General features: G+C 41.1%; 9 protein-coding genes across 9 annotated transcripts; 5 read left to right on the top strand and 4 right to left on the bottom strand.

Moving 5' to 3' along the window:
• Positions 1-5,743: 5,743 nt before the first annotated feature.
• EAE98_001357 (uncharacterized protein) lies at positions 5,744-6,913 on the bottom strand (the record flags this gene model as incomplete). Its single annotated transcript, XM_038948976.1, has 1 exon — positions 5,744-6,913. The coding sequence occupies one exon, from the start codon at positions 6,911-6,913 to the stop codon at positions 5,744-5,746; it is 1,170 nt and encodes a 389-aa protein (XP_038815242.1).
• Positions 6,914-7,611: 698 nt separating this feature from the next.
• EAE98_001358 (uncharacterized protein) lies at positions 7,612-9,217 on the bottom strand (the record flags this gene model as incomplete). Its single annotated transcript, XM_038948977.1, has 2 exons — positions 7,612-8,781; positions 8,837-9,217. The coding sequence occupies 2 exons, from the start codon at positions 9,215-9,217 to the stop codon at positions 7,612-7,614; spliced, it is 1,551 nt and encodes a 516-aa protein (XP_038815243.1).
• Positions 9,218-9,469: 252 nt separating this feature from the next.
• On the top strand, positions 9,470-11,388 carry EAE98_001359 (uncharacterized protein). The gene is made up of 2 exons (XM_038948978.1): positions 9,470-10,002; positions 10,064-11,388. The coding sequence occupies exons 1-2, from the start codon at positions 9,777-9,779 to the stop codon at positions 11,194-11,196; spliced, it is 1,359 nt and encodes a 452-aa protein (XP_038815244.1). The 5' UTR covers positions 9,470-9,776; the 3' UTR covers positions 11,197-11,388.
• A 417-nt stretch (positions 11,389-11,805) lies between these two features.
• EAE98_001360 (uncharacterized protein) lies at positions 11,806-12,825 on the top strand (the record flags this gene model as incomplete). Its single annotated transcript, XM_038948979.1, has 2 exons — positions 11,806-12,179; positions 12,255-12,825. 2 exons carry the CDS (start codon positions 11,806-11,808, stop codon positions 12,823-12,825), a joined length of 945 nt encoding a protein of 314 aa, XP_038815245.1.
• Positions 12,826-13,470: 645 nt separating this feature from the next.
• Positions 13,471-13,796, top strand: EAE98_001361 (uncharacterized protein; the record flags this gene model as incomplete). Its single annotated transcript, XM_038948980.1, has 2 exons — positions 13,471-13,647; positions 13,704-13,796. 2 exons carry the CDS (start codon positions 13,471-13,473, stop codon positions 13,794-13,796), a joined length of 270 nt encoding a protein of 89 aa, XP_038815246.1.
• Positions 13,797-15,272: 1,476 nt separating this feature from the next.
• EAE98_001362 (uncharacterized protein) lies at positions 15,273-15,999 on the top strand (the record flags this gene model as incomplete). The annotated part of the gene is given in 5 exon segments (XM_038948981.1): positions 15,273-15,281; positions 15,292-15,420; positions 15,551-15,691; positions 15,728-15,853; positions 15,910-15,999. The coding sequence occupies 5 exon segments, from the start codon at positions 15,273-15,275 to the stop codon at positions 15,997-15,999; spliced, it is 495 nt and encodes a 164-aa protein (XP_038815247.1).
• A 1,189-nt stretch (positions 16,000-17,188) lies between these two features.
• On the bottom strand, positions 17,189-17,700 carry EAE98_001363 (uncharacterized protein; the record flags this gene model as incomplete). The annotated part of the gene is made up of 2 exons (XM_038948982.1): positions 17,189-17,478; positions 17,535-17,700. The coding sequence occupies 2 exons, from the start codon at positions 17,698-17,700 to the stop codon at positions 17,189-17,191; spliced, it is 456 nt and encodes a 151-aa protein (XP_038815248.1).
• An 846-nt stretch (positions 17,701-18,546) lies between these two features.
• Positions 18,547-20,753, top strand: EAE98_001364 (uncharacterized protein; the record flags this gene model as incomplete). Its single annotated transcript, XM_038948983.1, has 2 exons — positions 18,547-20,041; positions 20,101-20,753. 2 exons carry the CDS (start codon positions 18,547-18,549, stop codon positions 20,751-20,753), a joined length of 2,148 nt encoding a protein of 715 aa, XP_038815249.1.
• A 144-nt stretch (positions 20,754-20,897) lies between these two features.
• Positions 20,898-24,609, bottom strand: EAE98_001365 (uncharacterized protein). The gene is made up of 2 exons (XM_038948984.1): positions 23,397-24,609; positions 20,898-23,344 (listed from the first exon to the last, which is right to left on the bottom strand). The coding sequence occupies exons 1-2, from the start codon at positions 23,568-23,570 to the stop codon at positions 21,044-21,046; spliced, it is 2,475 nt and encodes an 824-aa protein (XP_038815250.1). The 5' UTR covers positions 23,571-24,609; the 3' UTR covers positions 20,898-21,043.
• Positions 24,610-25,558: the final 949 nt, after the last annotated feature.

A 25,558-nucleotide genomic window follows, 5' to 3' on the forward strand; every position in this document is an offset into this window, starting at 1 on the left:
CAAAGCAAAGCAAAGCAAAGCTGCCTCAATTCAATATCAAATGTAGTACCGTACAGGCAAGGACAGGACATTTCACGTATGAATGGATCAATGGATGGTCCCAAGGGAGCTGAATGAGCTGATATGCTATTATCTCTGCTATGAATGTTATGCCATTCTCTCCTCGCCATACGATATGCATTCGATCAATCAATTTTTGAAATTGAAATTGACATTGAAGATCCGATATACCAATTAAAGGGGATTTTCTGAATCCAGCCCGGTCATATACACGCACCAGACCAGCAGTACCATTTTCAAACCAATCCCATTCATTTCCTTGCATTTTTCCTTTTTTTTTTCCTGACCCAAACCATACCTTTCCCCCCGTACGGAGGATACCAAGCTGAGCCATACCTGGGTAGTTTGATGTCCGGTAGTTTAAGTTTCCATTGGTGAGGACGAGTTGGGTTAGTGAGGTTAGTTGGGTTAGGTGGTTGTGCTAGATGGGTATCTTAAGGATCTATTACCCAGGTACAACCCTCAGCGATTGTAAGAGGAGTTGAAAGATATGCGTGATATGCGTGATATGACACTAGTAAGATACTAATAAGATACCAATCAGATACATAAGATGCTAATAAGATACCAAGTCGGTACTAGGACATAATAGGACATACTAGGATATACTAAAGACATACTAGAGACGGAGGTTTCTATCAATTAAAATTTCAGGGGATTGCAAAGGTCTACGAGGGATAAATGAATCCGTGCATTGAACATTTTACTGCTTGGTGGTCTCGGTGGTCTGTACGGAGCGGAGTATTATGATTATAGATACCACCTAGCTTAGGATCTTAATAGCTTGGGATCTTAATAACTTGGGATCTTAATAACGTGGAATCTCATTAGCTTTACATCTCCTTAGCTTTACATCTTATATTAGCTTTGCTCCCAGTGGATCGGGGACCGTCAATCCAATGAAAATCTTCCCTCGCTGATATGGTGGTACACGGAGTTAAAGCCTTATTAGAGGAGATGATTGATATCTGGGTGATGGATTATGGATATGGATATGGATTATGAGTGGATTCGATGCTTTGCTTCTGATGCGAAATTTAGACTGGGGGATTCGATTTGTTCTCGTCGTCTTTGGATTGGACTTGGGATAGATGGTTCCATAGCATCCTTATAGATTTGGTGGAAATGGATATCTGGTTTGGGAGAGGATAGACTTGGCTGGTTGGTTGGCTGGTTGGTTGTCTGTCTGTTTGATTGTCTATCTGTCTGTCTGGCTGTCTAGCTAGCTGGCTGTATCAAGCCATTCACTCGTGTTGATCTAATTTTATATTACATTGATTAAATTGTTATACAAGTAATAGAGAAAAATCCATTCATTCTCTAGTGGATACTCTCTAGTGGACGCCCATGTGGTAAGGAGATATATATAAAAGTCGAGGTAGCTCAAGAGGGAGTGACATAGATATTACTTGTTAGCAGTCACAATATAATATAAAACGTTACAAATAAATCATACCTTATTTCAATACTACCCATCCAAGTATCATTCAATCTTGACACAGAAATAAATCTCCATAACCCAAATAATTATCAACATATAAAACACGAGTCCATCAATAGAAGGTTTAATTATTGTCATCAACATTGATTATGCATCGAAGACGACTAGAACAAAAAGTAACAGAGGGGCAAGTACATACATACATACCTACATACATACATACATACATACATACCAGGGAGTACACATCTTCTCCTCTCCTCTCCAACCAAATCATATTTTCTTTCCACGTGAGACTCCTCATAAAATCCATCACTCCGCGTGGTCTCTACTGCATCTGCATCTACATCACATATCCAGTCTTTCATATCATACACACCTACCACATATCAAAATCCCCACTACAAACCTACCTACCACATACATATCCAAAGACTCCATAACAACCTCAAACCATCCTCCGAGCCTCCAATTCAATCAGATCTCCCCTCCATCCAACCCCCCCTCACCCATCTCCCTCCATCTCCTCCTCTTTCATCCAATCAACCCATCCATCCATCCCATTCTATCCCATCCCAATTCCCCTCACCCATATCACCAACTCAACTCCCGCATCCCAAGCTACCTCAACTACATCCAACCATCCAACCTACATTTGCCAACGCATGTACGATAAGTGGGATTATGATCATTCAAGCATTCAAGCTTATCTACGGTGGTAATTTTCCTTACGACTTTTTGTCTACCAATCAGTAGGTACGTACTTCAAGCATGATGATGATGATGATGTAATTTCAAAAATTGATAATATCAATCTCTCCTTCATACTCAAGTACCGGTACAATCACTTGTAATGTTATTATCTCTGATATTATAATATTGATATTAATTAATACTAATATTAAATCTCAATTAATATATACTTACTCATATCTATCTACCTACACATCTACATATATCTAGACATCATATTTCGTACTCTACTCATATACATATATAGTTACATACATACCTAGTACATAACCCATCACCCGATATCTACTCTCCATCCCACCTATCCATCGCATCCAACAATTATCACCCACCACTTATCACCGGGGCCAGCACTCACCACCTAACCCACCTACACCTCCAGCTACCTACCTACTCCAAAATCCAAAAATCACACCTCCTACCAAACACAGCCACAGCCACGCACGAGCCTCAAACCCCAATCCCAAACCCATCCATATACACACATAGGTATCCATTGCATCGCATAGCATAGCATAGCATAGCATAGCATCGCATAGCATAACATAGCATAAACACCTCAATCTCATCGTTTCATGCACTTCACCATAGCACTTCACCATAGCACTAGGTAATAAATATACTACGATACACGCACTACCAAGAATCAAAATAAAAAATCGACAATCTATAAAAATAACAAGTATAAAGAAACTTCTGATGACAATCCATATCTAGGTAGGATAGGTAAGAACATCTAACAAGCTACGAGTGAGTAACTCCATCGATGAATTAATTAATCGATCGATCAATCGATTAATCTGATTTATTTATTAATCAATCAATTAATTATCTAGATGGATGGCTCTACTCTATCTTCTCTCAAGATTTGAATTCGAATTAGATTCGATGAAAGGAAAGGGAAGGGAAGAAAAGAAAATAGATAGAAAATAAATAGAGTATGAGGGAGGGAGAGAGAGAGAGAGGGGGGGGGGGGAGGAAGGAGTTCTCTACGATCGATATCTAGATAAATATCTAGGTAGGTATTTATAATAAGAAAATCATAATGTTCATTTAATTATCGAGTCTATCTATTACATCTATTTTATAATTAGATGTTAGATATCCTAGATATTAATAAGACTAAAGACTTGAGACTTAAGATTTGAGATTTGAGATGGTATTAATATTAGTATTGAGTATAAGAAGGAGGAGAAGAATAAGAAGGAGTATCGTTATAACTCTTTATCTATCTAGCTAGTTATATAGAGTATCTAAATCTTAATATTATGAATAAATAGATAAATAGATAAATAGATAAATAGATAAATAGATAAATAGATAAATAGATAAATAGATAAATAGATAAATAGATAAATAGATAAATAGATAAATAGATAAATAGATAAATAGATAAATAAATAAATAATTAAATTAATATTTATTAGGACTATAGATATACTATATACTATATATTATATCCTCTTATAATAAAGTATCTATATATCCTTACCTACTACTCTATAATTAGAAGAATATTAATTATCTTCTTTATCTTTCTCTTTATTATTTTCTTTCTCTTATTCTCCTTTTTATCTCATCTTCTCATCTCATCTCATCTCATCTCATCTCTATTCTCTCCTAAATACAATATTAGTTGAAAGTACTAACTAATTAACTATATAAAAATCTATATTCTTATTTATAATTTATACTTATATATATAGATATAGATATATACACTCATATACACACTAATATATATACTCATCTATTCACTCATCTATACACTCATCTATATACTCATTTATATATTTATTACCCCTTCTAATACTATATTAAAATACTTTTATTATTCCTCTTCTCCTTCTCCTTCTCTACTTCATTAATTATATATATAAAGAAAATCTATTCTTAAATATCCTATAAGTTTTCTCCTCCGATTTATATGTATAAAAGATTGAAGATAAAAAATAAAATATATAGAAAAATAAACGATAAAAAAATTAAAGAAAAAATTCTGAATACTGAATATTAAATACTCTCATTTCCTTCAAATATTCTCTTCAAATATATCTCCTCCAAATATATCTCCTCCAAATACATCTCCTCCAAATATATTCCCTCCAAATATATCATATCTCCTCCAAATATATTCTCTTCAAATATATCTCCTCCAAATATATCCCCTTTAAATATATCCCCTTCAAATATATTCTCTTCAAATATATCTCCTCTAAATATATCTTCTTTAAATATATTCCCTTCAAATACATTCTCTTCAAATATATCCCCTCCAAATACATCTCCTCTAAATATATCTCCTCTAAATATATCTCCTTTAAATATATCCCCTTCAAATATATCTTCTCCAAATATATCTCCTCCAAATATATCTTTTTCAAATATATCCCCTTCAAATATATTCTCTTTAAATATATCTCCTCTAAATAATAGTCGGCTCTTATAAACAGCCGACTAGTTCCTAATCAGGGAAAACAAGTATCCTTAGAAAGCAAGTATTCTCATAAGATTTTGAATACAAAATATACTAAAATTATTCAATTTTATTAAAAATCTAGTTTTATTTTTAATATACAATTTTCAATTTTTGAATAATTTATAAACTTTTTATATAATTATATTCAATAAGATTATAGTTTTCTAATAATATTAGATTTTTTTGAATTGCTTCAAAATTTATAATATTATTTATAAAATTCAAATATTTTTCAATAAAAATTGCAAAATCTATATTCAAAATCTCACAGGGATACTCGCTTTCCAAAAACACTTGCTTTCCCCAACTAGAAACTAGTCGGTCGCTTGAAGAACCGACTATTATATCTCTTCCAAATATATCTCCTCCTAATACATTCCCTTCAAATATATCATATCTCCTCCAAACACCCACCTCACCTCACCTCTCTGCTTCTAATTCTAATTCCAATGCCATAATCCCAATCTCAATCCCAATCCCAATCCCACAAAACTACAACACACAACACCACAATACACAATACCCAATACTTACAATATAAACCAATCAACATCAGATCCAATATTTAACATAACAAGAAATGATAGGGTGTGATTGTGGTGATTGTGGTATTTGGCTACCTACCTATCTAGGTAGTTTGAGGAGATGAGAGAGGAGAGGAGAGAGGAGATAAAAGAGGAGATAAGAGAGGAGATGAGAAAGGAGATGAGAGAGGAGATGAGAGAGGAGATGAGAGAGGAGATGAGAGAGGAGATGAGAGAGGAGATGAGAGAGGAGATGAGAGAGGAGATGAGAGAGGAGATGAGAATATATAATAATGTATAACTTTGACTTCAGAGTAGACCATACCTATGAATGAACATCTTAGTTTTATAAAGTATGCAACAAATAAACTTTTATTCCTTTCCTTCTTTCTCCTACCTACATATTCCTATCATGTTATAGCATATCATATATACATCCCCTCCACGGAATAGTCCTCCCTATCACCCCCTCTCACAACCCCCTATCTAATTAAAAACCACCGTCTTATGACCATTCAACAAAACCCTTCTCTCCGTAACCCACTTCACCGCCGTCGCCAAAACATTACTCTCCACATTACTTCCCTCGACCGTCAACTCCTTGGGACTCAATCCATGACCCACCCTCACCACATTCTGCTCAATAATCGGACCCTCATCCAAATCGCTCGTGACAAAATGTGCCGTGGCCCCAATAATCTTTACACCGCGATCATACGCCTGATGATATGGTTTCGCGCCCTTGAACGACGGCAGGAAAGAATGATGGATATTGATAATTTTCCCGCTCATCGCCGTGCAGAGCGTAGGACTCAAAACCTGCATGTATCTCGCCAGGACAATCAGATCGATATTGTGCTCCTTGACCAATTCCAAGATCTTGCCCTCCTGCTCGGCTTTGGTCGCAGCGCTAACAGGGAGATGATGGAAGGGAATCTTGTAGGTATTGGCCAGGGGTTCGAAATCCGGATGATTGGATACGATGAGGGGGACTTCGATACCCAATTGTTGGATACTCTGACGGAAAAGTAAATCATTAAGACAATGACCGATTTTCGAAACCATGATGAGAACGCGAGGTTTGGTAGCCAGGGATGAGAGTTGGAAATCCATACTCATTTCCTGAGCGATGGTTTCGAAAGCACTCTTTAATTCCTCGAGACTCAGTTTCGTGGCTGAGCCGTCCGAGGTGGATGATGCAGGAGGACCAAAATGCACTCTCATGAAGAAACGGAGGGAAGTCGGATCTCCATATTGTTGCGAATCAACAATGTTGAGATTGTGCTGGGAGAGGAATCCCGTGACTGCATGGACGATACCTGGACGATCGGGACAGGAAAGAGTCAGGATGTATTCATCTGCTTTAACCATCTTGACTGATTTCTTCGCGGAAGCCTTTGCGAAAGATGAACGTGGAGAGCTTGAGAAATTTCGAACGGAAGGTTGGGTTCCGAGTTGAGAGAGTTTGGAGATTGGTGAGGCCAGATGGCGATGTTGTGGAGGATTGAAATTTTTTAAAGGCTCGGTTGTGGTGGAGGAAAGGGAGAAGACCCTTGCTTGGGAGATGACTTCGCGAGCGGAGCAAATGGATCGAATTGAGTGTACAGATGTAGTATTCAACAATAATGTCGACTTAGTAGACAACCTGCTCGCCATTAAAATACATTCAACCTTTCTCAAAGCCGATGACTCTTTTTGACCACTTTTATGCTCACTACCCTTAGTGGGTCTTTGGGGAAGTTTGTAGTCATAGCGACACGTGATTCCTTTATCCGGCGATGATTCGGAGAAATCATTAAATAAAGCGAGTGAGAGTACGAGTAAGCACGATGCACGTTCGAGGCATGATATCCATTGTTCTAGAGTTTGGGTTTGGGTTATTTGATGGAGAATCTTCACTTGTGGAGATGAGATGGGCTATGGGGCTAAACCGTTAAGTCACAGAATTGGTTTATGTAAGGTTTTGAGGATTGATCATTAATTGGTATTGGTGTTCAACATCCGATACTTAAATATGTACCTATGCGCATTGTAATCTTACTTTCTGAATATGCAAGCTTGCCTTGCTTGGCATAAATCTATGCGTTATAAAGGACAAGATTGAGTATGAATATAATCACCTACTTGATATCGTCTTCTATTTTCTGTCTCTGTACATCTATGGATGTTCTATTCTGTTCAATTCCAGTGCCATAATCATTACTCGTCGAGATCATGTCATATCGTAATATCGGCATCTTGCTGTGAGTTGATACTCATTCCGATGCTGACCGTAACATCTAATCATTGTCTTTCTATTATCCAAACTCGCTCTTCTAAAAATCATGAAAACTGCGTTCAATATCTTCAATGCGTCATGCGCCCATTCCATAACTCTTTACTCTACTCCAAAAGAAAGCTTTATCGTTCCTCAATGTGAACACTCCCCAGTCATCCGTTAGGCGGTTATAATTCCAGAATCCATTCCAAGCCAATTTGTTATTTTTGACTGTTTTCCCTGCACTAGTCATCTTCAATTCCATTCTATAGAAGTATTTTTCATGAACTCCTTCTGTTTCCACATATAACGTACCCTCTGATCCTCCAACTTTAGAAGAGGGTTCAGCATCTACATCTAGCGAAGGAGGATCATTGATAGAGGATAGACGCCAACGTCCACGACGAGCGTCGCTCATGACAGAAGAAGGGAGATGAGAAGATTGGTTTCTCCTGTGATATTCAAGAAGTTCTTTTGTCAAATGGTGAACGACATCGCTAGGTTCGGTGGTGGTCAAAAGAGAGATTAATGTGCCATCGCGATAGAAACGAAGGTAGCGGTAATAGGTAACAATGTGGACTGGAGAATTCCAAGCTACCGCTGAAGGGGAGGCTTGCCCAGGTCGAATATAGTTCACGGTGCTTATATAGCAGCCATTGAAACGAATGCGGGGACGTAAGCGGAACATTTGTTTCCAGGATGAATAATAAGTTGATTGGAGTAGGGAATGGGTGATGGTATCGTCACTGAGAGGCATTGATGGAACAGACTCTTCACCCGAGTCTTCCGAGGGCAAAAGTAATTGAGGCTCGACTTCAAGAAGCTCTCCTGTGACTTCTGTCTGCCATTGATAATGCATTGCTTCGAATCCGAATTCTGAGCCAAGACATATCCTTTTCCAGATTTGTTCTCCCGTCGCTACAAGATATGCCATGCGTTTGCATACTTGTGTGATTCGTGCAAGGTCAGCCACATCCCTAATTGCTACTTCTTTGAATATTTGTAATAGGATTTCATCAGGTACATCTGCAATTGGACATGGAGGAGCCGGTGTCCCTTCAATTTCTGGTGGCGATGGTTCAATTGATAAATCCGAAAAACTTTCGATCAATTGTTTAATAGTCTGTGGGGGCCCATCTGGTGAGTGGTGTGCGGTATTGGGCACTGTGGCAGATGCATTGGATGGATTTGTGTTTGTAGGTTTCGGTGGGAAGGCAGATGGTGGGAAATGTTTGTTCTTATATTTTCGATCGACTTGATCATCAAGCTTATGATAATCAGCAAGAGTCTTGTAGGTTTAATATATTTGGAGCCAAACTTACTCGAAATGCTTTGCGGTAGAGATCAAGACTGTCTCCTAAGCTACCTTGACCTTCCCTCTCTACCGCTTTTTCGTAGTGTTCCAAAGCTGATTGGGGCTCACTATTGCCATTCTTCTTACCGTATGGATAGAATTCATCTTCTTCTCCTGCACCAACGGCGCCACTTGGTCCGTCAAAGTGTACTGTTTGAGGCTCAACGATATCCTCATCTCCAGTTTTAGTATTCTCGTGAACATGTTTGGTCCGTGGAGCTCTTTGTGGTACGTTAGATGGCCCAGCCGCTTGGGTTGGAGGATGTGCCTGGGCAACATTTGACCGTCTAGTCACTTCTTCCTGCCATTGTTTGCGGAATGTTTCCAATTCGGGATTCGAGTCTTCCATATTGTACAATTTAGAATGATCGGTGTATGATATATTGGAGAGAGTGAGAGAGATAGATAGGTAGATACTAGGGAAAGATCTTGCTATTCACCATATATTAGTATGAGATTCAAGTAAATACGTAGTAGTTACCTATGAATAATTCCTCGGTCTGACGCGACGCCATCTATCGCCGCTGACATAATTACCACCCACACCTCTTATCGCCGCAAGATCCGTTATCGCTCCCAATTTTTTCTTTGATCAGTGGAGAACTCTCAGATCGAAGGCGGGAGGAATTAAGTTTTCGGTCTATTCAATTCCACCGTTCTACCAGTTACTTACTTAATTATATTAAAGTGAAAAATGAACGACTCATTAGGTATTCCATTTACATCATGATGATCAGTCGAATTTAAGCCATTATTTGAAGTTATACAAATACAACAACCATACATGATTCAACAACGTTAACGTGAATAATCGATTTTCTTCTTCAATCCTCTTAGAAAACTCTCACGTCGCAATTGCTCAAGATTACTCGTCAATTCGACGTCATTCCACTCAAACAAAATCTTTTATGTCCGGCCTTTGGGATAGTCGCCCTTCATCTGTGGGGGACCGAATCCCAACAACTTTTGAATCCGAACATTTAGGACATGACAGAATACACGGAGATGATCCAATACCTGGAGAATCAGGAACTGTAGCCATGACTGGCGATAACGATGATGTCGATATTGAGATCACGGCATCTCAAAAGATGATCTCGGCAATGTCTGGAAGTCTATTAACGTCATTATTAGGTACGCACGCCACCCAGCATTTGAAATCTATAACAAGTTTCAACTAACACTTCTACTGTAGTTACTCCTTTGGATGTCGTTAGAGTCCGTCTACAGTCACAACCTTCCCAATCTCCTCTGACAGCTATTCGAAAAGCTACTCTGGCCTCCCCTCAAACTTTCGGTACATTACCACCAAATCTAGGAATAACAGCATGTTGTCGAGAAGTTTTCTTCACCAGCGGCACAACGAGCGATGGTTGCATGGCTGCGCCTAGAATAAGCGCAATGGAGGGTGTTGGATGTGCCGTTGAAGAAACACAAAAAAAAACCTTCAATTCAACTTTCGACGGGATGAGAAAGATTGCGCGGAATGAAGGGGTTACAACTTTATGGCGAGGATTGTCACCTACTTTGCTCATGACAGTTCCTTCAAACATAATATACTTTACGGGATATGACTGGTTACGATTCAACAACCAAAGTCCTATAAATCGAATGTTCAATGACAATTATGCCCCTCTTGCTGCTGGCGCATCCGCCAGGACTATAGCCGCTGCAGTTGTCAGCCCGATCGAAATGTTTAGAACGAGAATGCAAGCTAGTCAAGCCACTGGAGGAACACATTTCTCTGAAACTGTGAAGAGTGTCGGCGAAATGGTTTCACTTCACGGCTATACATCTTTGTGGCGAGGATTAACTTTAACACTTTGGAGGGATGTTCCATTTTCTGGAATTTACTGGTGGGGTTATGAATCCATAAGAGGGGCTTTGACAGATGCACGAGAGCGGGGTCGTGGGAGAACATATGATCGGAATACTTCTAGGGGTCAAATACGTACCAGATCACAAAGTCGAGAGAATCACTCGGCGACATTCCTGGATAGTTTTATTGCTGGGGCGTCATCTGGAGCAGTTGCTTCTATTTTGACTATGCCTTTCGATGTTGGAAAGACACGTCAACAAATCTTCCAGGAACCAGGGAAAACACCTGCTGGAGTTGAAAAGATTTTAGCACCTGAAGAACAATCCATGCCAAGGTTTCTTATGCACATCTTCAAAGAAGAAGGACTCGGAGGTTTATGGAAAGGATGGGTCGCCAGGACTCTCAAGGTTGCTCCAGCATGTGCAATTATGATCAGTTGTTATGAAGTAGGGAAGAGAGCATTCAGGAGTGTGAATGAGAAAGCGGAATTAAAGCGAGGAACCGAGTGATGACATGAATTCTCCCCTCTTCTGGACGGATGGAAGGTTGGTTTGGCGCATAAAAGGAACACGGAATTGTAATACCAAGCGTTTAGAAGCATAGCGATTTTGAGCAGGTATCCGGAATTTTGTATAGTATTAGAGATCCTAGAAACTAAGATAACTTGAGCGAGATTAATATACCCACAGTTTGAAAACCGAAGAGCAAGAAGCAATATCAATTCATGATTTGAGTGAAAGAATGATTGAGAGAAGAATGATTGAGAGAAGAATGATTGAGAGAAGAATGATTGAGAGAAGAATGATTGAGAGAATAATGAGTGAAGACTACGACCCGACCCCGACCCCGACCCGTATTTACCCCAGACTTTCGTTTGGCTCTGAGAGCGCTGATACCGCGTACCCCAGTAAAGCAACTTTACGCGTCTCAAGGTGCTCTGACGCGAAACTTGCATCATAGATTTGGGAAATTCAAACTTTCTCAATATTCCAGATTCTATAGAGCTGACTTTGTCCTTCATATATTCCATTCAAACGAACCTTTATTTACTTAATACCTCTATCAGAGTGTCTACACTACTCCTTTTTCGCCATCGACCTTTTTCTCCAATTCCCATCATGTCTCTCAAACGCAAAGCAACCACAAATCCTACCAACGACGCCAAAAAACCTAAAGCAAACGGATCAATTACTTCGTTCTTCGGACCACCAAAAACTGTCTCCTCAAGTACCAAAGGAACTGGTAACTCTACAGATTCTACTGCACCAGCGCCAGCAGCATTCAAATTCAACAAGGAAAAATGGATAGCTACATTGACAGAAGAACAGAAAGATTTGTTGAAATTGGAGGTTGAAACTCTACATGAGAGCTGGTTGGCGGTATTAAAAGATGAGATTGTAGGGAAAGAGTTTCTGGAATTAAAGAAGTTTCTGAAGAAGGAATTGGAGGGAAAGGATAAGATATTTCCACCGATGGAGGATGTATACTCTTGGTATTTACATTCTTGCCTTCATTCAATCGTTCAATGGCACTCAAGTAACAAACAGCTAATCAAAACAATGAATAGGTCAAGGCATACACCTTTTAACACCGTTAAAGCAGTAATAATTGGCCAAGATCCATACCACAACTTTAATCAAGCTCATGGTCTCTGTTTCTCCGTCCGCGCTCCTACACCGGCTCCACCTTCACTCAAGAACATTTTTAAGGCTCTCGCAAAAGATTATCCAGACTTCAAACCTCCTCCAAATAATGGTGGTCTCCTTACTCCCTGGGCAGATCGCGGCGTCCTTCTCATCAACACATGTCTTACAGTCCGAGCTCACCAAGCCAATTCCCATGCAAACCACGGCTGGGAAAGATTTACTCAAAAAGTTATCGATACAGTTGCTCTGAAGAGAAATAAAGGAGTGGTATTCTTGGCGTGGGGAAGTCCTGCAGGAAAAAGAGTTGCGAAAGTGGATAGAAAGAAACATTGTGTTTTGATGAGTGTGCATCCTAGTCCCTTGAGTGCGAGTAGGGGATGGTTTGATTGTGGGCATTTTAAGAAGACGAATGAGTGGTTAACTGAGCACCATGGGGAAGATGCAGTTATTGATTGGAGTTTGGATATTCCTGCTGCTAAAGCGGGCGTTTGAGGTGAGGAAACGTTTTGTGGGAGATGATCTTTAGAGGGGAAGTTGGCTAGCAAGGTCAGGTTTCGATAAGCTTTCGTCTCCAAATTAGGATTTCACGCAAAGGAAGTTTGGATTTAAGCATTGGGCACTTAACATTATTGCAATGGTTTCTATCATGATGGAGCTTCCTTGGCTGTATGAATACAATCCCTCTTTTTATGAAGTTGATGATAGAGGTTCATTTTGTTCTTTGGTGGCGCAGGGTATTGAGAGAATCGGAGTTTATTTATTTGCCCATCTCAATATCCGGGTAAGTGAGGTCATACATATTTTACCGCATAACATAGAATACTACATTGATATGCCTCTCACCCCTTATGGGACTTGTATGACTCCCTGTATGTGGTACGTTGTTCCACAAGATCTGACTATACCTATTTTACTTCAAAGTTTTCTTGAGTCTCAAACTATTCTTCTCTCTTTTCAAGTGATAGCTCTAAATACGAACGTGGATCTATCCTCGAACCAGATTCACACATCATAATTCTCGTCTGTTATATATCCTCTCGAGAAATATTCACAGGTGAATGTCATCCTCTCTCCCGGATTTCCTAACTTCACACTTGCTTCTTCAAAGATACAACTCATATCTGAACATCTATAAATATGACAGAATTGCATGATATTACTTTCAACATTGCAGCATTCATCAGTGGCCTCTTTATCCTCGAATTTGGCCCCGACGAATCCATTGACAATGCTGCTATCATATCAGCTCGATTGACTGTATCACCCTCGTTGATTACCATTGCGTTGCTCACGTCTGGTATGGAATGGGAAAAAGTAAGTCAAAATATTCATGTCGATAGTAGGTAGTATTAGAAAACTGACAAGAATAGCTCATCGTAGCTATCGCAGCCATCTCTCAACATCAATCTTCACTTGCAAATGGCAGTATCGTCAGATCATCTCATCTATCTCGGATATCCTAGATGCTTTTTTTCTGGGTCTGAATTTCTCCAGCTTCTTTCTTTCACGTTTGATAAGCGTCACGGTTGATGAGAGCTCATGGATTTATACTACCATTCATGGCATTATATTAGTACTCCTGTTTTCTCGATATTTCTCCTTGTCTTGAATCACGGAAGAGAATAGTGAGTGAGAGTGATACTAGGTACTTATCGCTAATTTTGGGATGTATCATCTCTGTACCTAACATAAGCAATAGATAGGAGCATTATCTCCACGCCAGAAGATGATTCAGAAAATTGCAATGATACTTCTTTATATGAGAGGTGACCTTACTTTATCGAAAGCGCATTTATAAAGTTATATTTCCCATGCGTGCAGGTGACACTAGATTACGAGCTATATCTATATCACAAACGTTCAATGACTATGCAAATCTCCCACCCAGTCACCCCGAAAGTCTGCGGAAGTAGATATATAACGAAGAAATTGGTTCCAAGACTCCTAGCTACTTTTAAGTTTTAACGCAGGATGCTTGCTTCATTTAATTTTTTACTATTATATCATATCCTCCGTACTTAATCTGCTCGCGCTTTCTTGCCAGCATATATTCAATCTCATCATATTACATTATTAGCAAATTCGCTTCTTCTCTCTACTATAGTTTTTGAAACATTCATTCTTCCCACTGTCATGACACTTCCTGAAAAACTCGTCGCGTTCCGATCCAGAAAGAAAAATAAGGAGAAATTTTCCATCATAGCAGATACAAGTATTTCAAATATCTTTCTCTCCACGTCATACGCGGGAATATGTTTCTCGCGGGTGATTTCGACGCTCGAAAAATAGTATAGGGGTTTTCGTTTTCGAACTGGCTTGTCTGAGGATCTAGTGTAATTGATACTTTGCGGGTTTGTATTCGCAGGAGGTAGATAGATGGGCTGGTCATTGGCGGGCTTGTATTTGAAGGTTTTGATCGCTGGATTGCTGATGGTGGATTGCTGATGGTGGAAATGGGATCTTCAATCTGATGTTCTGAATCTATGGCTTTCGGTAGGTATGGAATAGAGATGGGGTGGTTCAAGCCCTATTACTATTTTGTTGATAGAGGATAGATCGTTGGCGTTAGATTGCAGTGTGGGTACTCAGGAGGCTTTGCTTCTACGTGAAGAAACGGGACAGTGTTATTTTTACATTTGTTATGTCGCAAGGAAGAAAGTTGGATGCTGAAAGTTGCACCGTGTAGTGTTTATCTAGTGATGAATGACCAATACATGTTCACATCTTCGACGAGGTGGCATAGAAAAGGAGAGAGGCTCAGGTCGGTAGGGTATGAGCTGAAGCTAACACGCTCGGTAATGTCGTCTTACCATGTATTACTTTGGTAATGTGAATCCAGTGATATCCAGGGATCAGATCAGATAATAAAACATGACTGCGCTTGATGAAGTCTCTGGAGAGACTTTACATTTTCATATGGGATTGTACAAACTTGAAATATGACTCTCGTATTTCCAGAGGATATATGGAAAATCACTTCTCCTGAGAAGTCCTCAAATGGTCAAATATAGATCAACCTGGAACCCATTTTTCTTTAGCCGAAACTACAAACAACAGTCTCGAGTCGAAGTATTCGAATCAGATGAAGTTTAGTGCAATGTAGTGGTTGACAGTGAACCTCAAGATTCTTCCTCAATTCTAGATTCGTCGCGAAACTCTCTTCGTCTAACATATGGATGTGCAACAAGTAGCAATATCATTATGAAAATCTACCAAGTTCATCTATCTTGGTGCTACCATCAGTGTAGCATATATTAATCCTAATAACTACCAGTCAGATTTAACAGCCAGAGCATTATTTGAGTATAAATCACTCTGTGCAGTGGTATTTTCTAATCCCGCAGCTGTATTCTTACAGGTGAGTTTTTCCTAGCAGATAGAATATTAGAGATAGATATTTACTAACGCGAAAAGAAACTCTCGACAAATTCGGGATGTAACTGGTATGGACTTAGCGCAGATACATAGAGCTCATTTCTATCTTTGGGTCAATATCGCATTGTGGATTCTTGTGGAGTGTGTAGTTATATGAGGTTGTTGGATTAGTGTTAGATCTCTTCTGCTTTTTGAGCATAGATATCTGGGATTGGTATGGCTACTGTACTTAATTTACTCATCTCTGAGATTACTCTGATAGATAGCTGGATGTGTGATATCTGTCTTTGAGGCTCTATTTGTCGTGTTGCTCTACAGACCAGATGGCTCTATACGACGTTTTGGATAGATTGCTCACGAGATGTATGGTGGCTGTTGTGGTGATGGGATAAGGGGGGTTGAAGGAGGCGTTGATGGGTTGTTTTGTAATGTTGTGGTGAGTGTTGAGTTGGTTTTTGTTGCGGCGCTGTTGATTTGGTATATGAGTTGTGAGAGGTTTATGAGAGTTGGGGATGGGGATGGATATGGAAATGGGAAAAAGGATACCGTATGTGTGGGAGAGAGGATGCCATTTGTTCGGCAAATGAGTGGGTGGTTATGGGAATGAGCTGGCTGCTTTGGTTTGTGGTTACTGGGATGAACGTGGCGCTTTTGAAGTTTTTGGGGATGGGGATGGGATGGGATGATTCGATGGGAGGCTAAAGGTTAAGGGTAGAATACTTAGAGTAAAAGAAGATCTTACAATGGAGAATCGAAGAAATGAAACTCATGGACAGGAACTGGATTTGAGATGAGCAGAGGAGCATTATATTGATACGCGGCGAGGGCAGTGATTTAAATTGATTTTTGATGGCAATTCAGAACCACTTTGAGTGTACAGTATGGTTCCAAAGGGAGCATGTTTTCCGAAGAAGTTGCTTTCCAAGTCCGTCGATACTTCAAGTAATTGTGAAAAGGGATATCATTAGTAAACTCGAAGCTATTTCAGAGAGTTTTTGTGCTTGCTCTTCTTCTTCAAGCCTTCAATTCTCCAAGAATATTACACACAGGTGCGCTATGTGTTTGATAAATATGCTTATCGAAAACTTGAATATAGTCCCGAGAATTCTTATATACTCTTATTCCTCAAAGAGTTTAGTTTACGGTTCATAGAACCTTAGCATGTGATAAAGGGGGGGGTCTGTAGGATAGACAGGTAGTCATTTCGAACAGTTTTCGTGTAACAAGTGTTGATCAGATGTTTCATTATTTAATATGTTCATTGCATAAATCATAACAGCCGCCCGCGTGTACATCCGAGTACCGTAAAATTTCACAAAGCCAATCCCAAGGTAACAACATCATTCCCGCATTCGGCATTTCTCCCTGGCGATCGCGTCAAATACTGAGACAAAACTTGACTACATACATGATATTTGCCGCTACGCGCATGCCAACTCGTCTTCACGGACACTTCAGTCCGCCCCTTATCAATCTCCGCCTAAATGTCCTTCAACTGCACATAGTCATGATTTCTAATAATCAAATCATCTTCCCACCACATCAACGTACAACCTACCAATTTTTTCAACTCTGTTTTTTCTTTCGGCAGTCGCTCGCCTGTCTCTGGAGATATGGCTGGTCTGCATGTAATTTCCCACTCCCAGGCTGTGAAATCTTTGTGTCCATGTACCGAGGCAGTGGTTATTGTGAGATCGTAGAAGTCGGAAAAGGTTTTTGAATAGTGCGACTCGACTTCCGAAAGACCCATGAGTTGATTATTGGGTGTACCTAAGGGGAGAAGTATCTTTAGTGACATTCGAGAGTTAGGGCATGAGAGAACATACTGAAATCTGAGTAGACAAAGTTGGTCGGATGGTAGTATTTCATGATGGCTTCGGTGTCTCCTTTCTTGTATGCCTTGATGTATGCATCCATGCGTTTCATGATATGGTCATGGTCGCCATGCTTCTTGTGCTGTACATGAAGGGGTTTTTTGTTATGAGGCGGCATTTTAGACTTCGTTCGAGTTGAGAGTTACTATCGTGAGAATATTCAAGAAGTCTTGAATCTGTTACCGAAGGAGTGAGAAAAAGAGTAAAATGTACGAAAGTGGCTGGACCGATTCAAAATTAGATGCAATATGGATGGGCTCACGATTTTTCAAGTTGATTTTGATTAATTGAGATTTGCGAAGAAGGGGTATTAATGCTGAGCTCCTGGGGCTGACTCGATTGCTGATTGCGAAAGAGGGGGGTGTTAATTCCATGACCATCCCACCTCTATCCCTACCCATTGAGTATCTTTCGGAACTGAGGCTTTTCATCCGTATCCCACCTTTATACCCCGCTTTTCTTGTTTCCTTCAATTCTTCGTTCATTCTGATTACAGTTGATTGGAAAGTTGACGATGGCGATCAGACGAGCATAGCCAAGCGTAGGTGATAACGCAAATCAGATTCAGAGTTTTCAAATGCAGTACAACTCCGTTTAATCCTTGCGATTGATAATCCAGCTGAACAACAATTTTGGTGGGGTTGAGGCAATTATAATCTGCAATGATAACATCTGATATGTGATCGTAATTGGACACTGGAAGATGGTCGTGTTAGGCGACGCATCCGATCGGCTGGCCAAGCGATTGTTCCAAGATTCATGCTTAAATCGATCTGAGTGAAATCTGTGATTGACGTGGGGCAAAGTTTATGACCCTTGCGATTTTCGACAGTGCTACTGCGGGGCAAATAAGAGGAGAGGGGTTGAAACGCAGTATGTAAATTCACCCCCCTCACAACTTTGAAAAATCGAGTGAAATACGAACACGTCTATTTCGATTCTCTTTCCACGCTAACAATCCGTCATGACAGTTCTGAAGATAGATACTCCTGTCGATGAGTTTACCGCTCAAAGCGCCGAGAAAGAAGCGATTGCCACGAGTCAACCCTTCACAAAGGAGGAGGGCGTAGATGGACCACTTCTCTTAACATTGCTGATGGGAAACAACAACAACAATGCCACGGCTCAAGCCGCTTCAGGGAATCCCGTTTCTGACACCTTGAATCCCGACTACTATGCTCTCGAGTTGAGCTCTACTGTAAATGACGATGAAGGAGACATTGATAACGATTTATCCACTGTCGACGGCCAGGATGGACCACTTCTATTCGCACTGATGTTAAATAATCAAAACAACAATAACGTCCACCCTAACCAGAATCCCAACCAAAAAGAGAACAACGAAATTTCCGATACTTTGGATCCTAGAAGTGTTGCTCTTGAGTTAAAGTTTCCAGTGAGCAATGATGCAGATATCAATGATATATCTGTTGAAACTAGTGGCGAGGATGGACCACTTCTATTCGCACTGTTGTTAAATAATCAAAACAACAATAACAACCCTAACCAGATTCCCGATCCAAAAGAGAACAGCGCAATTTCCGATACTTTGGATCCTAGAGGTGTTGCTCTTGAGCTAAGACCTCCTGTGGGCAACAATACAGATATCAATGATGCATCCATCGAGACCAGTGGTGAAGACGGTTCACTCTTATCTGCATCAAACAACACTGGTCAATTCGTCAGCGAGGGTGGTGATGGTCCCCTCCTTTTAACGATGCTTCTTGCAAATGAGAACCAGAACAACGGCAACAAGGCCACAGAAGCTATGAATAAAGCGATTGCCGATACCTTGGACCCCAGTGATACTATCACCGAAGCTATCTCCAACGTTTTGGAGTCGAAACCCCACTTATTAGAGCTGCACCCCTCTAAAGATACTATCGCGGAAGCTATTCCCGATGTTATGGAGATGAAATCCCAGTTGTTAGAGTTACACCCCTCTAAAGATACTATCACAGAAGCTATCCCCGATGTTATGGAGATGAAGACTCAACTGCTAGAGTTACACTCGCCTGGAAATGACGAGGCCAATAGTATTCCCGTCATGTTAAAGGTCAACTCTCAAGCTCAAAAAGCCCAGATACTGGCGATGCTTCAAGGACGTTCAATTCCAGTAGCCATCACTTCGAATGGTACCAAAGGGAGTTTTGCAAATGGAACACTTGACAGAGCGCAAGTCACCGCTGCCAATTTGCAATCCACGCCCCACGTTGCTCTTAACGAGGCCAAGAATGGTAATTTGAGCGACGAGCAACTGCAGTTTTGGAGAGAAAATGGATATCTCGTCATTCCAGATACACTACCAGAGGGCCAAAAAGATCACTTGCTTAAGACCGTACATGAAGCAGCGCAAGTACTTGCTGGCGGTGGCGAGAGAGTACAAAAACATGCCTATTTCGCGGGACAAAAATCCTACGTGAGTCCTGTGGGCCGAGCACTCGCTACATTGAGTGAACGTAAGTTACACATGCCCTAGTCATTACCACATAATACTAATCATGAATTCTCCATCAAGATGGCTTCAACCCCGACGTCGAACCCCTAAAACGTATCCAACGTATCGGCTGCGGAATCCACCGCGTTATGCCCCCATTCCGAAAAGCCATCCTCAGTCCCTTCCACTCCACACTCGCCAGATCCCTCGGCTACAAAGACCCTTGCATATACCAAAGTTTGATTATCGTGAAAGCCGCCGAGGTTGGCGCGCGCGTGATTCCTCATCAAGATGGCTGTTCGGGATTCACAAACCCATCGAGTTGCACGACTTTCTGGTATGCGCTTGAAGATTGCTCGACGGAGAATGGGTGTTTGGCTGTCGCGCCGGGTAGTCATCGTGTAGAACCAATTACAAGGCGTTGTATCACTAATGGAAATGGACAGCCGGTGTTTACTGATTTGGAAAAGCCGGTTTATGCGGACATTGAGGGGGTAGATGATTCGACTCTACCAAAGAAGAATGAGAAGGGGGAGTTTGAATATAAGAAGTTGGAGGTGAAAGCAGGGACCTTGATATTGATGCATGGTAATTTGATGCATAAGAGCGAGGCGAATCGAAGTAGTAAGAGTCGCGTTGCGTTTAACTTTGGAGTTGTGGAGGGTGAACACGGGTGGCTAGAAGACAATTATCTTCAGCCTTATGAAGGAGCGACAGAGTTTGAGAAGTTATAAAGCAATAACGAAATTTGAATCTTATTTTCGTCTTTTGTATAAACGCTAATAGCAAACAAAGAGTTTGAATCAGATTCGGAAAATCGTTTCACTAACTTTAGTATAAAAAAAAAACCGCGTAAAGCTTTCAAAGTGTTTCAAGCAGGTGTGGGTGAACATATAAAATGTAAAATTTATACATGAATTGCAATAACGCTATCAAGAACTATGTGGATATATATACAAAGAAACAGTTTCTCCTCCTTCCTCCTCTATTCGTTCAATTGAAACGCTGGAATATTTACAATACTCTATTCGTCAAGCTCATAGCCGAATGGGCAGGTATCATCGTCATCATCACCAGATGCAGAGCTAGCAGCTGCCGAGGAAGCAGATGTAGTAGCTCCAGAAACAGCCGATGCGGATGCAGCGGCGCTTGAGACTGCTGGAGCTGAAGCAACACTGCTTCCCGAAGAAGCTGAAGATGAAGTGGTGGTGGACGCAGTAGAGGAGATAGTCTTTCCAGCTAATGCCAAGATCTTCTGCGCGGCTTGCTCAGCAGCAACCATGATGATAGCTTGAGTATTACCAGTTGGCATATCAGGGTGCATAGATGCATCCACGACGAACAAATTATCGGTTCCCCAGACTTGGGTGTTGGTATCGACAACTGAAGTTCCATCGTTGGTCTCACCCATAATAGCAGTACCGGTGAAATGATCACCGGTAACGTAAGTACCAGCGGAGACCAAAGAAGCACCGGTTATGGTACTATCAGATGGTGTAAGCATGGTGCTGTTCTTGGCGGCATTGAGAAAGTAGTCAATAATGGTTTCGATGGCAGATTTATCGTCGGCGGTGTTCATCCATGGGTTAGTAGTGAATTCTGTGGCACCGGAACTGGTAATACCAAGAACACCAGTGGATGTCAAACCATGGGTAAGGTAGAGCTTGATGCGGATTTGACCACTAGCGGGGGAGTTACAGGTTCCTTGGATGTACTTGGTTCCGCTGGTGGTGTTAACGGAAGTCCAGAAGTTCAATCTTTGACCAGATTGCACAAGTGGTCCGGTTTGTTGGGCGAAGAGATCGATGTTAGCAGTACTTGGAGAGGTGAAATCAGTTGACGCCAACGAGGTGGAGTTGCTAGCCATTGCACCGGTAACGTTGAAAGTGAGGGTGAAGATTGGGTGGTCCTTGAGGTTCTTTCCAACTGGAAGGTTAATCCAGTCAGATTCAGCTGGGAGAGTAACACAGCTGCTTCCGTTCTTCACAGTGGTGATTTGATCGGTTGGACCAATTCCACTGTTCATCAAGATACGAGGAGTAGACATGGCTCCAGCAGCGAGAATAAGTTTACCACCTGCATTGAGGTTGATGATTTGACGTACACCAGTGTTGGAGTTTTCAACTTCAACACCAGAGAATGTGGTACCGTTGGTGGTGCTTCGGATACCTCTTACGACCTTAGTATTGAATTGAGCTTTGAAGTTGCTCATGGCAGTAGCGAGCGGGTAGTAAGACTTGACTGGACCAGCACGGAGACCATCTTGGATATCCCATGGTGGATGAGAGTAAGCTAGAGTCTTTGAGTTTGGTGATTCGATAGCATCAACTTCGGACCAACCAAGGTTACCCAAGAATGAAGAGAGAACGTTCCATACGCTTTGATCGTATCTTTGCGAGTTTGAGGTAGGGTTGGTAGTACCGGGGTTACGCTCATAGAGTCTGTCGGCGGATGCACTGACATCGGTCCATTTCCATCCAGTTGGCCATTTGTCATCGAAATCAGCTTCTTGTGGACGGACGAACATCAAGGCATTGACCATAGTACCACCTCCAAGAATACATCCAGCCATTGAAGCAGTGTCTGTACAGTATTCATCGGAGACAGAAGCGGATGTGAGATAGTATGCCATGGAAGGAACATCATATTGGGTGACGGTGTCGTTCCATGAAACAGTGGATCTACCACCAGTAGCATAGGTGGAAACGTTTCCTCTTTCTAACATCAAGACAGATGCACCACTCTCGGCAAGACGCTCTGCAACGATGATACCAGCTGGACCTGCACCTGCGATGATGTAATCGTAAGTTGAGTTAGAAGTTGATACGGTAGTGTTTGAGCAAGTGGTAGTAGTGGTAGATGCAGTTGTGTTGCTGGCAGTGGCAGCGCTGGCCATAGCAGCCCATGTGGCGTAGTTATCGTTCGCAGCACTGGCAGTTTGAATGCCGAAGTCACCATACCCAGTACCGTGATAACTGAAAGTCGCATCGGTAGCAGAGGCAGCATTTGTGACTGTGCCGTTACCATAAGCCCATCCAACAACGACCTGAGTAGCACCAGCCGCCAAAGTATAAGTGTTTCCAATACAAGCTTGGCAAAGGAAAGTATATGACATGTGGGTTGAGTTGACAAAGGTACCCTTTGCAATTGGCAACAATTGTGCCGTGGCATTTGCGTAGGCACCTGGAGAAGTGTATCCACTGGTCTCGCGCAACGATGCAATGACATCAGTTCCACTGGGCCAAGCAACAATCAACATGCTGCCAACCATACTACCAGTTAATGAAACACCTCCATATCCTGAACCAGCTGTACTTGGGATGACCTAATCAATGTTAGCATATTATACAGTCACCATGTAATGAACAGGTTCTTACAATTTGTCCGATGAAGTCAGATGTGGCATTGGCCTCCATGACCATACCGAATCGGAATCCTGTTGTGTCTGTTGCACCCTCGAATGTGATCCCAGTGTTGGCATCCACATAAGAGACAGCTGTTTGAGCAAGAGCTCTGGCAGCAAAGCCAAGAGTGAGTAGAGAAGTACGCATTTTGAAATTTCGAGATGTGTTTCTTGCGATTGTTTAATTTGAATGAATGTGTATATGAAGTTGTTGATTTCGGAAAATGGTCACCAGACCTGTCAATGAGAGTTTAAGAAAAGAATGAATTGAAAAAGAATGTATACCGTCAAGGCAACAACTCAAAGGAAGGAATGAGAGAAGGAACGGAAGAGAAAGAAACGATTCTTGCGATACAGAGAGAAAAGTCAAATCTTGCGCAGATGCAAACCTTTTTGTACTTTCAAAAGTTTGAAATACTCCTATCCTTGTTGAATCCATTGTCATTAACCCACTGTCAATGGCCCAAAAAGCTTCAGTCTTCGAATTCATCTATTCGAGCCTCGACTGTGTCCACTGTCCCGGTAAAGTTTGATATATGCTTGATTGAGGTTCCTAATCCCTTCTCTCTCATTTGTTTCGTTTTATATCATGTATCTACTTCATTCAAAAGTGGATCGATCAATAGAGGGGAAGGTACGCCATGAGGCTGTCATTAGATGAATTTATATTGAGGGGTAAATTGGTAAATTGGATAGTCGTCATCTAGACACTTCGCTATGGAAAGCCCCTGTTCGCACGTTTCAAAAGCTTTCTTTCGCCTATTTTGACGTTTCAGGATCTTGCCGGTTCAGGGAGTTCTGGGGGATATTGATCCACTCGGATTCCCATATTTGGCCTATACTTTAAACGTTCATCCGAGTATGTTCTAGAAACGGCAAAATCGTGCTGGGATGAAGTTCCTGCACGTAAAAGCCTGGTAGATGTGATGGTTTCATGACGGAAAAAATCGAAAAAAATCAAGAACACAGCAATACAGTAATTCAGTCAACCAAGATCAACCAAGCCACACTTTTCATCATCGAATTCATGCACAGTGGCTGTGGACTCTCTTTGTGATATTTTAACCATATTAAGCATCTAGCCCAGTTTTTCACATGATTCGGGCCTATCTTGGAAATTAAAGGGAAAGAAGAAAAAGGAATTTGCTTTCATGAGGATTTGATGGATCAATAATGTTATTATTGGGTGCGGTAAACCATTTTTTATCATTTGTTGACCACACGCGAATAATGTGATAAGACCTCCCATACTAATAGAAGCGTTTCCAACGTTCCATCTGAACTTTCAGCAGGATCTGGTGGATAAGAAGCTGAAATGCGTATGGAGTACTCGGTATATAAAATTAACTTCTGCCAGGAACTGTCCAATTGATAAGATTGAGTGTGCAAGGCTTCGGATAATCGGAAAATTCTTTATCCACTATTGTTTCCTGTACAAAACATCTCCTTCTGCTCTGACTTATCGAACAGGGAGAGAGATTTGAAGACCTTGCCCTTTTCAAAAGAGATCTAGAGTATCGTCAATGAAGCACAACAAGGAGGTACAAAGAAGGGATGAAATCCATAGGTCGTTCTTGAGCCATAAGTGTCGAAAGTCCAACCACGAGAGGCACCAGCGCCGAGACGGAAAACATTCCGCAAAGTCCAGATGCAGTCTATGATTGTACCAGTGGAATTTTACTATATCGGCTCCATATCGACTCCACTTGCAAGTATTCTTCGGACGATGTCAGTCAATATTTTGACGATTGATCTGAGCGTTGAAAACCCGAAACTACGAAGTATTGAAAGTCTTGATCGTCATTGTCATTACCGGACTTTGTATCTCGGGGTCATGACTCGCATGTTTCCCAGTTACTTTCGTAGATATAGACTGTGCTGATTCCACCTGTCTTTCCTCATGGTAGCGAAATTGTGCAGGATGAAACAAGAATTGTATTTGAAAGCAGACCATCCAGTTGACCTCGGACTAATATCGATTCGAGGACCAGCCACATTGTGGCGCAATCTTGCCATCACATGACCTGAAATACTAGGACCACATTTACGTAAGCAAAAAAAACAGGCGGAAATTGACCACCTTTCGAAAGACCTTTAACAATTAAGATCTATTTTCGATATCATATCAAATAATAA

This window comes from Botrytis deweyae, assembly GCF_014898535.1.
Source record: "Botrytis deweyae strain B1 chromosome Unknown BDEW_002, whole genome shotgun sequence".
Classification (NCBI taxonomy): Eukaryota; Fungi; Ascomycota; class Leotiomycetes; order Helotiales; family Sclerotiniaceae; genus Botrytis; species Botrytis deweyae.